This window comes from Protomyctophum parallelum (assembly GCF_964188405.1).
Source record: "Protomyctophum parallelum genome assembly, chromosome: 5".
Classification (NCBI taxonomy): domain Eukaryota; kingdom Metazoa; phylum Chordata; class Actinopteri; order Myctophiformes; family Myctophidae; genus Protomyctophum; species Protomyctophum parallelum.
Window position 1 is genome coordinate 41,617,350 of NC_139702.1, and position 17,348 is coordinate 41,634,697.

Below are 17,348 nucleotides of genomic sequence, written 5' to 3' on the forward strand. Positions count from 1 at the left end.
TATTTTTTGCTTGGCCTTTCCTTCTTCAGCGATCCTAGGCCGGTTTCGCGCATGCGCACTGCCGTTCACTTCTTGTATATGTAACGTCTGGGATTCAAACTCAGGCCTCCCGCATGAAAGTCCAACATATTAACCACTAGACCAAAGTGATATCCCTATGGACCGGGGGAGATATTAGACTTTTGACGCCATCAGGCAGAGGCTCTGAGCCACTCTACTACATATACAGGCTGACTGAAAAGCTGAATAACTATATCTACGCAGCTCTCCATGGTTTTTGAAAACGTGCAATGTTCGTAGGTCTTTTGTGATTGTCCGGTGATCCCAATTGGAACATTGGCGTTTTCTAGAGCAAGGATGGCTTCATTTTAGCTCGCTAGCATTGACATTAAATATTTAGCATCTAAAGTGGACCGGCAAAACGGACATGCATTACACTAAAATCAAGTAGATCCAGGTCGGCAGTCAAGCGCTGGCATTTTCATCCACCAGGTGGCAGTGATAAGGTTAACATATGGATCCATTTGATGACACACGCACGCACGCACGCACACACACACACACACACACACACACACACACACACACACACACACACACACACACACACACACACACACACACACACACAGGATGTTGTAACGACATTGGAAACTAAGAACAACTGTCTTAGCATATTAACCTTCCCCGGAGTGATAATTATTTTAAAGGCCACCGACTCTAAATCTCCCTATAGGATATCCAGTCTAGAGCACAATGAACCAATACTGACATGACATCTCATTTGGATCTTTCTGCATATATTTATTTATGGATATATATATTTAATTTGATTCATGCTAGTGTATGTATTAACATGTAGGCTATATTTATACTGTAAACCCCTGTATTGAGTACAGTCTTAGTTTCCAGTGGCTCTGTGCATTTCTAATGATGGAAGGAGGTAGGGCACCATTCCTTTGGTAAAGAATTACTTTATTTTAACAAACGACAACGATCTTGATAGATCTTCGTCAGGTCAGTATGCATTCATGCATTCATTTCCAATGATGACACAGCGAACAGTTGAGAGCACTGATTGTTTGGGGCGGCCGTAGCTGAGTGGGCAGAGGCCATCTGTCTGACAATTGGAAGGTCGCAAGTTCCACCCTCTGTCCGCCCAGTCTGTGTTGAAGTCTTCTTGAGCGAGGCGGGTACTGTATGACTGTATTAATAGCAGCCACTGCTCCTATGGGTAAATGCAGAGGACACATTCCAGGTATGTCCAAAGGCACTTGGCAAATAGAGAGTATGTGCGTGACATCATCGTACCCGGACGTACCCGTGGGAAGTTTCTGGGAATGCCTACTGAGTGGCAAAAAACTACTTTGTGGCCTTGAACACCCCATACATCTAAACAGAAAAGTCCTATCTGATTGTATATATTAATATTGTATAAATGATGTTAAACTCACCACATTGCAGCTGTACGGAAAGCTTGAATTATCCTATCTGTTTTTTCTATCGGTCTATCTTTTTTTTTGCAGATAGAAGGCAGTTTCATTTCACGCACACAGTGTCAATGTTACTTTAATGTATGTTTATTCAACCATATATTGCACACAACTCCCCAACTATACTCCCCACTGGCACTGCCCAATGGCTGCCCACTGCTCCACATAATTTGGATGGTTAAAGGACAAATTGTACTGTATGTACTGTACTGTAATGACCCCTGGGTATTTATTGTGCCTTTTGGATGTGGAGATGTGGGTTGTACAATGTTCTGGTCATTAAACTATGTGTAATGTCGATGAGAGGACAATGTGGAGGTGTTCAGTCAGTCAGTCAGTCAGTCAGTCAGGCAGGCAGGCAGGCAGGCAGGCAGTCAGTCAGTCAGTCAGTGTCTGTCTGTCTGTCTGTCTGTCTGTCTGTCTGTCTGTCTGTCTGTCTGTCTGTCTGTCTGTCTGTCTGTCTGTCTGTCTGTCTGTCTGTCTGTCTGTCTCGTTGATCTCGCCACAAAGCGGGTGCCTATGTTCCAAACATTGCTCCTATGGCTGGAACTATCCCATTGAGATAGACTGAGCACTTCCACATTCCATTGTTAAATGGGAGTCAACGCTAGTGTCGGCACTCTCTTATGGCCCCAACACAGTGTAGGAGTTTTGAAGTTGTCTGCGAGTCATCAGATCGTTGTGCATTTCACACTGCAGGAGTCTTTTTTTAAAATCGGCTGTCATTATATCTTTGTGGCTTTCACACTAAACGATTGATCGCCGACCAGGGATCACACACTGTAAGAGTTCACCAAGATGCGATCCAGACCCGATACATATAGGCAGCAGCTACATCATTTCTTTTTTTATTCCAATTAATTTAGACATGCATGTGCAGGATGCCGTGATACAAGCGTGAGACCCACACAGGGCGCATCTCTCTCTCTCTCTGCGTGCACGGTGCCACACTCACAGGAATAGCTGCCAGGCTACACAGGGCGATGTTTGTGATAGCGCTATAGCGAGACAGGACGTTATACACACACACACACACACACACACACACACACACACACACACACACACAGCGCACGAGGACCAAAAGTTGATTCCAATGCGGTTATATCAACATTATTCAAGTCAAATGCGTAACGGCAATATTGAGCTAATATAGGCTACCAATATGTAGGCCTACGACACAGGGATTTACAGACGGAATGAAGGTTATATATAGGTATATATATCTGATCATCTATACAGTCGACAGACAGACAGATAGACAGCAGTGCTGTGAGCAGTGTGCTCTCATTGGCTGTAGGCTAATACAGGCCTTATCGGGGCAGTCGCAACCCAGTTCATACTGTATGATATCCAGTCGGCGACAGAGTCAAATATCAAATGTGCTAGATGTTCAGAAATGGTCGGGGAGGCGTCGGCGTGCGCTTTTATCAGCGCTGGATCTTCTCGCAGCTCCTTTCACATTCAGTGAGCAAAACCTCGCCGATCAAAGCCCGATTTTACGTCAGATCGGGGGTTTTTGTCGGTGAGTTTTTCTTTAGTTTTTTGTAAAAACAATACAAACCTACAGGGAAATCTAACTTTTATTTATATATTTTCAGGCTGTATCGTAATGATGGCATTATACCCTTAGCTTAGTGCCCAGTGGTTCAATCTCTGTTTGTTTATGCTCAACTTGCTATGAATTGATGTTAGATGTGAGAAAGCAAAGCAAACAAAATGGTAGGAGCGCACACCAAGAGTAGGGAGGTGCTGACCACGGGAGATTAACTTTAACTTTAAAACAGAAAGGAGAGGTCGCACAACTGTGAGATGTGAGAAAGCACACAAGGACCCATGCAGGGAAAACCCTTTACTTGTACAATTTGTGGTAAAAGCTGAAAGTTTGTAAATATCTCAGACCCACACAGAAGAAACCCTTTACTTGTACAATTTGTGGTAAAAACCTTTACCACTGGTTGCATGTACTGGATGTACTTCAGTGTATGCAACTTCAAATTATAACGCTTAGTTCTGTTTTGTAGCAAAGGCTTAAATGTCTGATGTGAGGGGAAGCCCTTTACTTGTACGTTTTGTGGTAAAAGTTTTCTGCCTTGATCTCCTTGACATCCCCCACCCCCTTCTTTCCTTTCTTCTTGGAAAAACAACACTATGGGAACTACGCACAAAAACGAATAATATGTCAATAAAGCTGATTCTGAAAAGCAACATTTTGGGTTGTGATTGGCTTTGTTTCAGTCATTGAAGAGGGTGGTGTGAAGATGAAGCTGACAGTAATTGATACTCCAGGCTTTGGCGACCTGATCAACAATGACAACTGGTGGGCTATGTGTGATACATTACATGCAGTGTTGTTTTTGGCAGCAAATTTTGATTTTAGTTTGAGTCTCTTCAATAGTTTTCATTTAGTTTCAGTCACATTTTAGTCACCTGGAATGTTTTAGTGTTCAATCAATTATGTTTTAGTCTAGTTTTAGTCGACTAAATATCATAAGATTTTAGTTGACTAAAGCTACAGTTGATTTAGTCGACAAATCAGAATGCCTGTTGCCTGTGATTGGTTAGCTCTTACCTAATTTGCTCGTTTACATATGATGTAAATTTTCCCTTCAATGTCAATGCCATTTAATGTGTTGATGTTTCATTTACGTCATATGTAGTGGAATTCTGACGTCATTTCTCCGTTCATTGTCAATGGCAAATATTGAGACGTGAGAATGTTAAATTGTGATATTATCAAACATGATTATGAAAGATTATCATTATGAAACTTCAGACCGTCTACCGTACATGTAAAATGGATAACCAGAAGGTGAATATCAAAAGCAGAGGCATTTCCCCCATCTCCCGTAGCAAATCAAACCCTGCTCTAGTCTGATTCTTATTGATTTTGTAATTTTCAATCCTTTTTCTTTTTTAAATACTCTCACAGCTGGGAGCCCATCTCCAAATACATCAACGAGCAGTACGAGAAGTTTCTCAAGGAGGAGGTGAACATAACCAGAAAGAGGCGCATCCCTGACACCAGAGTGCACTGCTGTCTCTACTTCATCTCACCCACTGGACACTCGTGAGTTAAACCTTCTTATCGTATATATATAGGACAGTGGTTCCCAAACCTTTTCATGCCAAGGACCCCCAAATTGACACTAATTAGCCCACGGACCCCCATTTGAAGAGATATGCCAGAGACCCCCATAAGAGAAGATTTTTTTTATGCCTGATTCTCAACCTGTTTAATTTCAAGGACCCCCAGTTTTGACATGCATATTATACAGACCACCTTTTAATGGCATTTCTATCTCTGGGACCCCAAATTTATATTGTAAAATCAATGTTAATTTAACTCTGAGAGTGTACAAATGGAACCAAATGGACCCGTTAGGGACCCATTTGGTTCCATTTGTACACCCCCGGTCCCCACTTTGGGAACCACTGGGGAGATTAGTAAAGTAATCACACAGAGGATTCTCAAGTGCCCGATCAGAGGAGCTCTTGTTTTTAGCAATTCATTCAAACGAATCCAGCAGCATAATTTGCCATTTACAAAAACATCGATGCACACATGTATGCATGCACAGCCTCATCAATTTACATCCAGGACACTGGGAGGAAGGACACTGATTGGAATTTGGAACAGATTGTCATCATTGCTGAGCCGTGTGCCACTGTGTATTCCAACACAGAATAAAGACTGCTTTGAACAGCTCCATTCTGGTTCGAGACAAGTGTGAAATTGCATTTGAACAGATTAATGGATAAAGACTTTACAGCTTAGGGTACCCAATATATTTTTGGAAGGACCACTCAGCACTGTATTCAGCAGAATATCTTTCCTAGCTGGCATGTCACCATCCCCAAAGACTTAAAAGAAATGAAACAGCATTATCTTGATTGTACTTTCACTGTTTTACGCGCTTTCTTTTTTCTCTGCCTCTCTGTCTCACACTCATGCTCTTCCAGTCTTCGGCAGCTAGACCTTGAGTTCATGAAACGCTTGAGTCACTCGGTCAACATCATCCCTGTCATCGCCAAGGCTGACACAATGACCATTGATGAGAGGCAGGATTTCAAACAGAGGGTTAGAGAGTTGCCATTTAAATTCATCAAAGTTACTAGGGCTGTCCATGCATGGCTAAAGGAATTATTAGTTGATTAATAGTCTTAAAGGGATATTTCACTTTCAAAAAGTCTTATGTGAACACCCTGGGCAGTTTTTAAGTTGCTTGATTCAGTATTTAGATATTTGATATTCATTTTAGCTGAATTATAAAAAATAAATTAAAACAGTAAATGACAAACCACGGCCCTCTCACGTATTAGAAGGACATTATCAGTCAACAGAAAAAAGTTTAGGTGTTTTTGATGAATCTATCATGGTTAAAAGGGAGTTTTAAGTTATAATGGGTTTGTATAGGGAGGGGGCGGAGCAGCTAAAATTAATATCAAATATCTAATTACTGAATCAAGCAACTTAAAAACTGCCTGGGGTGTTCACATAAGACTGAGTAGATGATGAAATGACAAAGTTTGTTTTAAAGTGAAATATCCCTTTAAGAATTTGTCGATTAATCCATTTGTTGATTTAGCAAATCTGTGAAATTATGTTTGCTGCATACAATCGTGCAGAAACCACATTTCTTTCGGGTTGGTGAGGTTGAGAAATGAACATTCTAATGTTGACTGGTAGAATTAAATGGTTATATCTAGAGTTTACAGTTGATGTGAATGAAAAAAAAAAAAAAACTAATCAAACAAAGTCTTGGCCAAACAGTCTTGGCCAAACAGACCAATTAATCGACTATGAGGGGAAAGCCTTGAAAGTAACTGCAAACAACTGTAGATTGTTATTTCTCACATCTCACTTTCTTTGTGCTGTCTAGGTAAGAAAGGAATTGGAAATGGGTGGTATTGAATATTATCCACAGAAAGAGTTCGACGACGACATGGAAGATAAGAGTGAAAATGACAAGATCAGGGTAAGGGATTGTATTTCCTCCACATACAGCCTTAAATGATGCATTATGATATTCATAATGCTATTCACCTAGCATGAGCACAATTATTGCTCATATATTAACCCGTTTCAGTCAGGCGTCTATACAGTTTAATGTTTGTTTTTAGTTCAATGTTTGTTTTAAAAACGTAATGAAGGGGACATTTACATCATATTGTCTCTTTAGTGTTAATGGCATTTAATGTTTGTGTTGGCACCGTTTGTTTTACATCACCATTACATCACCTAATCAACATGAGTTAGACTTTAACCCATTTTTGGCGGGAGCCCCTTTTGGTGTTAGCATTATGCTATGCTTTGGACATAGAAACATAGCTTTTTCAGAATCTAATGGGTTAATATATTAGTGCCCCTCACTTCACACGGGTGTGATGTTTGGCATTTCATCAGGCAAACAATTATATTACAAAATCACACTTGTGTGTGTGTGAAGTGAGGGGCGCTCTTATCATCATACATCATCATACATCACATTCCGTCCTCAGTCAATCAGCTGAGCACATTCTGTGCTCATAACACACAAAGCTGTGCAGTCATTTTAAATGTCCTCTACATTTTTTCCCCTTTGCGAATAAAATGCACTCTGTGTGCAAGGGGCATAATGGTTATTTACTGTAATGCAATATGTGTGTGCTTTGCAGTGCAATATGTGATCCCCATGTAGTTGTTGCACCCCGTAGTAGACATTGTACTATTTTCCACGGTATATCAAACCTTGTTTAAATGTTGGTAGGAGGCGGTGCCCTTTGCTGTGGTGGGCAGTGACAAAGAGTATCAAGTGAACAACAAACGAGTTCTGGGCAGGAAGACACCATGGGGAGTTGTAGAAGGTAGGTTCCTGGCTTCCGTTAGCGGTGACAGTCACTCTCCCTTTATCACAGACATTTATTGTTTAAATAATCTGTAAAAGGGTGTAATATATCTAGGCCTTCAGTGTCTTGGCCAGTTTCTCGCCCTGATTTCTTTGTTCATGTTTTATCTTTGCAGTTGAGAACCCCAACCATTGTGAATTTTCTCAACTGAGAGATTTCCTGATCAGGTAAAACTGTAGTTTAAAAGTGGTAGTGGTATAAGTGATATTTTCCCTTAACAGCATTTTCAGGTTGGGTTACACATTTCATCCAATCAGGAGAGATAACTCCAATTATCCGACTATTAGATACAGGATTGACAAGTGAAATTAATTCATGTCCTAGCACCTTGAATAAAGTCCTTAAGTATATGCACAAGTACACAGCAGATGCTATGCTCACACACCATGTATCTTATCTCAGGTACTATGTGTAATTTTTGTTTTGTGGAAAAGCTATGAGACCCTTTGGTTGTACAATTTGTGGCAAAAGCTTAAATAAAACGTATTATCTAAGAACCCACACAGAAGAAAACCCTTTACCTGTACTTTTTGTGGTAAAAGGGCTCAAACTTTCATTATTTTCTTGCCTTGATCTCCTTACCCCGCCCCCCGAAGCCGAAAAAACCCCCAGTTACTGAACAAATAAAATATCACTTACACCCCCTTTAATTTTATCCCACAATATATGGTAACAATGAAGCTGTATTATCACAATAACCGATTGATATTCTCTCCATCCGTCTCTCAGGTCTCACCTCCAAGACCTAAAGGAGGTCACCCACAACATTCATTATGAAACATATCGTGCCAAGAGACTCAACGCCAATGGAGGTCTGCACCCCATATCCTCCAATGATACCATAGAAAGCAACCTGTAGTAGAAAAGAAAGAGAGAGATCAAGAACCAAAACAGTGCAATGAGGCTAATAGATGATTCTGTATTTTGATGACATGGCACCACTGCATGCTTGGATGATATTTGTAGCTGTGTATATCATTACAATGTTTTTAACTCATTTAATTAAGTCCTACCCGGCCGTTGCCATCTCATTTCCCAACTGTCCTCCTCAAGTCCATCCCCACGTTTGCATCTCAAACCCTATACTTGATACTCGATTTTGCACTCTGGACAAGAGTGCCTGCTGAATGCCTAAATTGTCAATTGGCATTCCGGCATTTTTAAAGTTCTGCACAAGGGTATTGAGATGATAAGGCAATCCCATCCAGAGCATGCCTGCGTCATGGTTAAAGTCCTCTACACACCAAGGCCACCGTGGAGTGACTGTGGCCAATAATCAGTTGTAGTTTACTGTTCATTTTAGTCAGGCATTAGCAGGGCCCGATCACCCAACCGAGTACATGTTGAATCTGTGGCAGGGATTGTCAGGAAGGGAGAGGGGAGGGAGAACTACTAAGTGCCATCAGCGGATTGCCAGCTGCAGTCTGCGTGGTGTGTTTGGAGCAACTTTAACCACACCAACCGTAGCGTCCCTATTCTGGAGCAAACAATTGGCAAAAATTGCAGACTATATTTTTCTGGCGAAGACATTAATTTTGGTATAGAGGGAAAAAAAGAAGCGGACCAAGTATAGAACCCTGAGGGACTCGGTCAACGTAAGTTTAGGGTTTAAGATTAAGTGGTTACTGTAAATACTCAACATCACCGGATATAGTAGAAGAGTTAGTCTGTACAAGACAGCTTGCTTTGTAGAGGCCTTAAGAAATTTGTGTGCCACCATTAGTGTATTTTCTTTCTTCCTGAAAAAGTACATAGTATTTGTAACACACCTGGTGTCTCAACTCAGAAAAATGGGGATTCATTGGAACAACTGAAAGCTTCAGTTGCTTGCAGTGTCCCTGGGACCCACTTTGAGAACCACTGGTGTAGGTTACTGCAGTTCTTGTGCCCGCAAATAAACAAAAATCACACTTGTTAAACAAACATCGTACTCTAAACAAACATTAAAAGTCCATAGACTTGGCTGCCACATGACCCCTGGTTTAGTGCTCTAAACAAACATTAGAAGGTCTATAGACTTGGCTGTTGACTCTATTTTTAGAGTGCTCTAAACAAACATTAAAAAGGTCCATAGACTTGTCTGCCATATGATGTACAGTATTTCCCAAAAGCCAACTTCTAATACAGTGGTTCCCAACCTTTGGAATCATGGCCCACTCAGTTGCCACCCATTTGACCGCACAAAATAGCATGTCATATCTTTCACATACATTTAATTTTTACATTTTCATATTATGAAAATCTTAGCGTTCAATTATTTGAAAACCCACTTGCAATACACCAACAGCCCACCAGTGGGCCCCAGCCCACAGGTTGGGAATCACTGATCGAATAAAGATTTATTGCCATTCAATGCACCTGCCAGTCATCGAAAGGATGTTTTCTGACCTAAAAACCCACATGAATCGATTCATGAGTGGTTGTGGTTTAGTCAGAATGCTCACCACTATTACTTAGAATGAAACAGTTTAACTGCAAACACATTTTTTTCATGTCCTGTGCCATCCAGATCATCTGTGAACACTTTGACAGGTGTGACTCAAATGTTTAGGGACCAGTATTTTGTGCCAATGTAAATTTGAGACCAACTTTCGTCTCACCACCACTTAGGGGCAGCACTGTGCCATATACTAGCATCAATATATAAGAAGGTTTACATTAAGTCTAAGGACTTCACGCAGATCAAAATAGCAGAGTAGTCATTCCAAATGAACGCATTTTCACTTGCTCATGTTTACCAAGGTTTCTTGAAGAAATCATGCACAATGATTTAAAATATTTTCCTTCCCTCAATATTCATCAGCTGTCCGTTATAAATCTTTCATGGGTGTCTGACTGTGACCCCCCCAAAACATGTTTTAGCATTAACATTTTGGAGGGAAATTTAAGTGTAGTTATAGTGTGGTTTTAGTGCAGTCATTTTTTTTTCCAATGAGCAATTAAAACAAGATTACAGAAACTTGTTTCTAACCGATGTTTCTTCGTGTGCATGCTACTAGCCACATGATACCTACCTGTTCCAGACATGCAATCAATTCAGGTATAAATACGCTGTTTAATCAACTCATCCAACCATCTGAATGTGTGATATGTGAACAGCAGTTGAATAAATAGCTAAAATATGTTAATTACTCCTGCTACCAAACTCATAAACCCATTGTTCACATAGGTATATATTGCTTATCTCAGACACTATCAATAGTACTTCACAATGTGAAATTTTGTTTTTTATTTAATACCCAGCTTTCTCAAGTTGTTGTGGTATATTGGGATGTGAATTCAGTGTTATATTGTTTATACGTGTATTATTTATTGTAATTTATTCTTTATTTAATAAAGGAAAGTTTTCCATGCTTTTCTTGAAGAGTAGGCTACTTTTGGTCTCATGTTGCATGTTGTCACCAAATCGCTTTAGACTCTGGGCCCTATCTTGCGCCACCCATTACCCCTTATCCCTTAAACCTATTTGCCATGTTTTACTATTTTGAAAAAACGTTTAAAATACTAAAAAACTAGCCAATCTACATCGACAGGTTGTGAGCTTGTAGATCTGCTATTTGAACTTTTTTTAAAGGTTTTACAAAATAGTAAAAAATGGCAAATAAGTTTAGCGATAAGGCGCAAGATATAGCTCAGAACCTTATTGATTGATTGATTGAAGTATTTATTAATACTTGCCTTGTTTTAAGGGCCTTTGAGGTGCTGTGGTACCAAGAGGTGCATGCATTGTCGAAGAAGCCTTGTACGAAGGCTCCTGTTATCCCCTCTTGTGACTATAACGGTTTCCTATACTGCTCTATATTTTAATGCATTTCAAGAAAACAGACAGGGTTCCTACACAAGTTGTGGCAAACCAGGGGAAACTCAGCTGCCAGTCAAGCTCAAGCCGTGGGAGCCTCCCCCGGCCTGAGCTTGACTGACAGTTTCCCCCCCGGGGAGGTGATCAGAATCAACTTTATTGTCACATCACAGTTCTACAAGTTGCCTAACCCTAACCCTTTGTTTTTGTGCATAGTTCCAATCGTGTAATTTTCCCCAAGAAATACAAGAAAGGGAAGAAGAAAGACAGGGGGGAGGGGGGGGGGGGGGGGGTAGGAGATCAAGGCAGGAAAGTGCTTTTACCACAAAAAGTACAAGTAAAGATTTTCAGATCAATTAGAAGCTTGTTTCACAAACAGTGCAGCTGTTCTCTTATCTTATTTACAGGCTTAGAGCCGTACAACCAAAGGGTTTCTTTTTCCACAAAATAAATGAAGCTGATCCAATTCCAAACACCATGCGAGGTCAGTTGATGCCAGACAGCAAGGAGGCAAGACCTCTCTCACTTCCAGGAAGGGCTGGTAAGAAGGACCTTACAAGTGAGTTTGATGTTATTCTTAAACAGCGCTTGTAGATCTGCTATTTTGGATGAACCTTGGACGACCATACGTTGTGGCTCATCTGGTTTCTCTCTCTCCCTCCCTCCGTCGATCAACTCCAACCCACTGGGCAAAGCTGGATTCCCCACCAAATTTAGGCTCACTGCCAGGGGTGCCGCCGACCATTTGGTTGCCCCACCCATGATATGTTCGTGCTGCCCTCCATTTTCAATTAATCAAAACATTAAAGACATACAGATATACACTTATATGCAAACAAGAGAATGACTCTCGTTATAGCTGCCAAAGATTGAGAGAGTATGTTTGCCCTCAGATTTTGAGCAGTTTGAAAAATGCTTAAACCTGATTTTCTGCCGAGATTTTTGAGCAATTTGCGTGACATGTTCTACACACAATCTATGAACCAATATCTGAAATCCAAGTTGAAGAGAAGTTTGTACGTGAAAATCTGTACAAAACATATAGCTGCAAGCAGCGATAACTTTGAACAGGCATAACTCATGTCTCATCTTGTCTGTCTGTCTGTCTGTCTGTCTGTCTGTCTGTCTGTCTGTCTGTCTGTCTGTCTGTCTGTCTGTATGTAGGCTATGTATGTTTGGGGTACGAAAAGCTGCAATACCACTGGGTGACCTAAAGTGGCACTGTTGCACAGCCTAAAAGGGCTTACTTGGTCCCATCGTATCACTGCTTGCAGCTATATTTATAATTTTTCCCTCCTTATTTTGTTTTGTCTTGTCTTGTCCTCCCATAGGTGCGCTTTGAGAGCGGTTTTGACATGGTGCATAACATTGAATTGAAGAGAGGAAGAAGGGCACGGAGGCATTAGCAACGTGCATCCCCAAGAGGGAGCCCTCCACAGCCTCTCTGATCCTTTGCTCCAACAGCATCGGCTCCCAATGAGTTCAGAGTCCGCTCCACAGGCCTCAACTCCAGGTGCGACCAGAAGCCCTACAGGGGGCCCTATAGGCATATAGGCCCTGCCACCATTAACAACCTATATAAGGCAACATTTTCTACATTTCATTATGCTTTAAGTAGCATGTGACATGTTAAACTATAGGGGGTTTTCGTGATACTGAATTCAAGCAGCAGTTTTGCACGAAAAACACTCCTTGGTCTAAAAACGGCCATAGCCGTCATCACAAATGTGATGAGGTCAGCATTGTGGGAATGTGTTAACTTGGCTTAACATGTCCAATGACCTTGTCAATGGCCATTTGTTCTTGTCCAAAGAATTATATAATATTTCATTTCACTGTTGCTGATGACCCATAGCTTTATCTCAAACGTCAACCTCATGAACTACTTTGACGACATAGTAGTGTTGGATGGTTCCTACTGCTGAATGAAAGTCTGAAGTTGTCCTATTTGGCCCCCCTGACCCCATCAGTTGATAAAATAAATCACACCCGTGTGAAGTGAGGGGCGCTCTTATCATTGTACATCATCCATTCATTGTCAATTAATTGTGTAGGAAAATAGCCGATTTGCTCGTCTACATAATATGACTTAAATTCTCCATTCAATGTCAATGGGAATTTGTTTGTACAAAAATCTACACTATAGCTGATTATAACGCCCCTCAAACATCACACCCGAAGTGAGGGGCTCTCTTATCATCACATCTCATTCTAGCCAATCACAATTTGCGTCCTTCACTTTTCTGCCCTCACTTTTATCTTCAATGTGTATTTGCTCAGCCAATCAAAGCTATGGGGTGATTAGCCAATCACAAGCCAGAACCCGGAAAGCTGGCGCCCCTCAAAAAGTTGTAGCAACCTGTCCACCCTTGTCAAACCCCATATCAAATACCCCAGTGTGTTATTACTTGCGCGAGCAGAGCGCAAGTACTGTTTTCGGCTGCGTATGTCGCTGACTACCTCGGCCAATCAGGGATTGGGCATTTTTGGTGGCGTCGCTCGGCCAATCAAAGCGCAAGTTGGCAGCCGTTTGTTGGTGGCGTTGCTAGGCCAATCAGGGATTGGCTGATGACGTAACAATTATTTTATTTTAGAATGTTGGTATATGGGTTTCAACTTGTGTGCAAAGCGCAAGTTTGGCTCGACAGAGTGCATTTCTAGTCTAATTCTGCCTTTAAAAGTGGTGTATGTGATATTTATTTTTGGCCAGTGGTCCTCAACAGGCGGACCGCGGCCCACGACCGGACCGCAGCACACCTCTCTGAATGTGGACCGACTGATTGTGTGCGTGTGTGTGCGCGTGTGTGCCTGTGTATTATGGGCCGGCATGTCATGATGACAATGTTGCGCTGAATGGCACACTAACTGTTAGCTGGGGTCGCAGTGACACAGTCACACATTTGCGTGCAGCACGCATCAGCCCAATAGAGGGTATGCGCATGCATGAAGTGAATTGACAAATCGAGTGGCAAAGTGAGTGGAAAAGTGAGTTTAACGTTGCTTAACGTCATCTAATGCAATCAGATGTGATCAGGTCAGATCAGGTGTATGCAATTCCATTCATAGAGACACATTTTGAAGTGTTTCAGATCATTCACTCACCCCTCCTCATTTGATACAGGACACCACATTTATCTTTTCATTACAGACAATTCTTTACTGTCTCCACCAGGCCGAAGGCATGGGGAGAGACTATGTTTTGCACTCCGTCCGTCCGTCCGTCCGTCCGTGTGTGTGTGTGTGTGTGCGTGTCCGTCCGTGTGTCCGTCTCCGTCTGTCTGTCTGTGGACAGCTAATCTCCGGCACTGTTGGCTTGATCGCAGTCATGCTCTGCACACACACTCCCTGAATGCCACAGCTGAACCTCTGCCCCAAGGTTTTCACATTGGCCTCTTATAGCGCCACCAGGAGGCTGCTTTGTGCAAAACATTTTTTTGGACAGTACACCAGATTTTGTTCAAACATCACACAAATTGCTACACAGTCTAGCCATTCAACGAAATCTCCATCCTGATTGGCTAAGATTGGCTTCCAAAGTTCGTGCTCAGTTTCAAACAAAATGCCGCAAATCATGAACACATCGTGTGATTTCCGTGAAATTGTGCACGCACATTCCCACTAGGCCGAGGAAGAAATGCCACTTGAACATTTTCAACTCAGCCTCATGTGGCGCTATAACTGGCCGATTAGTGTTTTTACCTCTAACTGCACGGATCTGTGTAAAACTTTGTATGCACACTCCCTACTCCAAAGGAAAAACCTTTGCCTGGAATTTTTCACATCTGCTCTTCATAGCGCCACCAGGAGGCCGACATATATTAAACACATTTTCTAATACTCCTTCAGATTTTATCCAAATTTCATGCAAAAAAGACGGGTTTGTTTGATTTCTCATAATCCCTCCTGATTGGCTACGATTGGCTTCTAAACTTTTCAGGAGTAGGCCTTTTTGCACAACTCCTCAATGCAGCGTCCGATTGTGGTGAAACTGTGTACGCATATTCCCACTAGGCTGAGGAAGAAATGCGACTTGACAGTTTTCAAATCAAACAGGCAACAGGCCAAGTCGCGTCACACGAACAAACACACACACACACACACACACACACACACACACACACACACACGTTTATATTACTCCGAGTCCTAAACATTTTGCCAAACATCACACACACTCCTATCCTCCGGCTCCTGGTGGAGACCTGTGCCCAGAAGGGCATTTTTTCTAGTTGACACCTGTCATGCCTAGGTTAAAGGACAACTTTCGCCCATTTTCAACCTTTCTTCAATAATTGGTCCTCACTAATGCTTCTCATGGCACCACTTTTGTCTACTCAATCTGGGCTGTGTGTGGATAGTTCAGAAACCTGCCTACCAGTGACATCATCGGTTGGGAATCCAAGCTAATAGAAACCACAGGCTTTCTCCCCATGCTTATAAATAGAACCCATTCATGTTAATAAAAATCACACCTGTGTGAAATGAGGGGCGCTCTTGTCATAGTACATCAATTTATGTTAGCGAACATTTGACATTGCTACATAAGGTACATAAGGTGGTCCCTTATTGGCCAAGCGCTCCCACCAACATGCAGCCGATTTGCTCGTTTACTATACTAGCCCTTACTCGTTGTGATATATTTGCCCCCCCCCCCTTGTGGCCGTGGGGGGTACTGCGCCCGGGTGCGTTTGTAATTGACTAATCAATTCATTAATAATCATTAATGTGTCAAACTTCGTTACGCCCTCCACATGCATATGGTCAATGCCTGTGTGAAAAGTGGGAGTGATTGGTGCAGGCAGTAAGGAGTTACGGCACTGTTTCTGACAGACACACACACAGACACACACACACTCAGACATTGTTAGAATTATAGTATGATGATGATGACGTAAGTTTTCCCTTCAATGTCAATGGCATTTAATGTTTTGATGTTTAATTTACGTCATATTTAGCGGAATTCTGATGTCATTTCTCCATTCATTGTCAATAGCAAATATTGAGACGTGTGGGGACAAGATTTAGCAGACATTTGATCTGAATTCCCCATTCATTGTCAATGGCAAAGCTTGACACGTGTTGGGACAAAAGCTGTTTATGGAAGGGACTAGCTGGCGCCCCTTACAAATCACTCCCGTGTGAAGTGAGGGGAGCTCATATCATCGTACATCATCATGACGTAACAAATGTCATTCATTTCTGTAGGACTAAAATGCAGATTTACTCGTCTACATATGACATGAATTCTCCATTCATTGTCAATGGGAATTTAATATTTGTGTAGGACAAAAATTACGATTTGCTCAGACACATATGACGTAATTTCTCCATTCATTGTCAATGGCAAATTAACAAAAAATACTGATTTGCTTGTCTACATATGACGTAAATTCTCCATTCATTGTCAATGGCATTTTAATGTTTTAATTTAATTTAATGAAATAAATCACACCCGTTCTGTCTGTATGAGCAAAAAGTTACTCACCTATTTCTTTAGCTACAGTTTTTGCTTTCCATGCAATTTTTTCTGAGGACTATAAGTACTGTATGGCTCCATCGAGGACACAGTATTGTAGCACATTTGTGGTCTATTTCCTTTTTTAATTATAGTCCTTGTTGCTGTCAACAACTTTGTTTGTCAACAAAGTTTGTTTGTTTTAGTAGCCCAAGAAACATCCTTGTCTGCCAAAACAAACCAGTTTATGTAGTTTATGTAAACAGCAACATGTCATAGGGTTTGACTTGACTGTATCGTGACGTATCGTTTTACCATACCTGCACTATCCACACAGATTAAATTTCTTTGCTAAATAGTTACTGTATCGATTTTAAATCATTGAATCGTATCGTATCACCATGAATGAACCAATATTGTCCTTATATTATATCGTCAACCATATGTATCGTGATGCGTATCCGCGTATCGCTGTTAAAATGTATCGTTTAAATACACCCCTAAATACTGTATGTTGCAACCCATAAAAATGGGCCAACAAGCTAAAAATGGGTCCCGACCCGTGGTTTGTGAAATTGAGGTCTCCTCTATACATGACGTTTTCAGTTGCTTCTTTGCACCTTTTTCCTTTCTTTTGAAAACAAAACGCCTGCGGTCTCCGAGGTTACTCTGCACTACACAGATTGAGGAGTTTCCTTGGGAGGCCGTAAAA

The 17,348-nt window shown here is 41.5% G+C and overlaps 1 protein-coding gene across 4 annotated transcripts in view; it reads left to right on the plus strand.

Moving 5' to 3' along the window:
• Window positions 1-17,348, plus strand: part of septin3 (septin 3) — a 178,817-nt gene that overhangs the window by 6,344 nt on the left and 155,125 nt on the right. For 3 of the 4 annotated variants that reach the window (XM_083764856.1, XM_083764857.1, XM_083764858.1), the window contains 7 exons: window positions 3,732-3,813; window positions 4,426-4,563; window positions 5,457-5,574; window positions 6,377-6,472; window positions 7,244-7,340; window positions 7,498-7,549; window positions 8,112-10,735. In XM_083764856.1, coding sequence (XP_083620982.1) covers window positions 3,732-3,813; window positions 4,426-4,563; window positions 5,457-5,574; window positions 6,377-6,472; window positions 7,244-7,340; window positions 7,498-7,549; window positions 8,112-8,241 — 713 coding nt within the window. In that variant the 3' untranslated portion in view covers window positions 8,242-10,735. Of the gene's footprint in view, window positions 1-3,731; window positions 3,814-4,425; window positions 4,564-5,456; window positions 5,575-6,376; window positions 6,473-7,243; window positions 7,341-7,497; window positions 7,550-8,111; window positions 10,736-17,348 lie in introns of those variants that run through there. The other variant, XR_014569220.1, reaches the window with a different exon arrangement.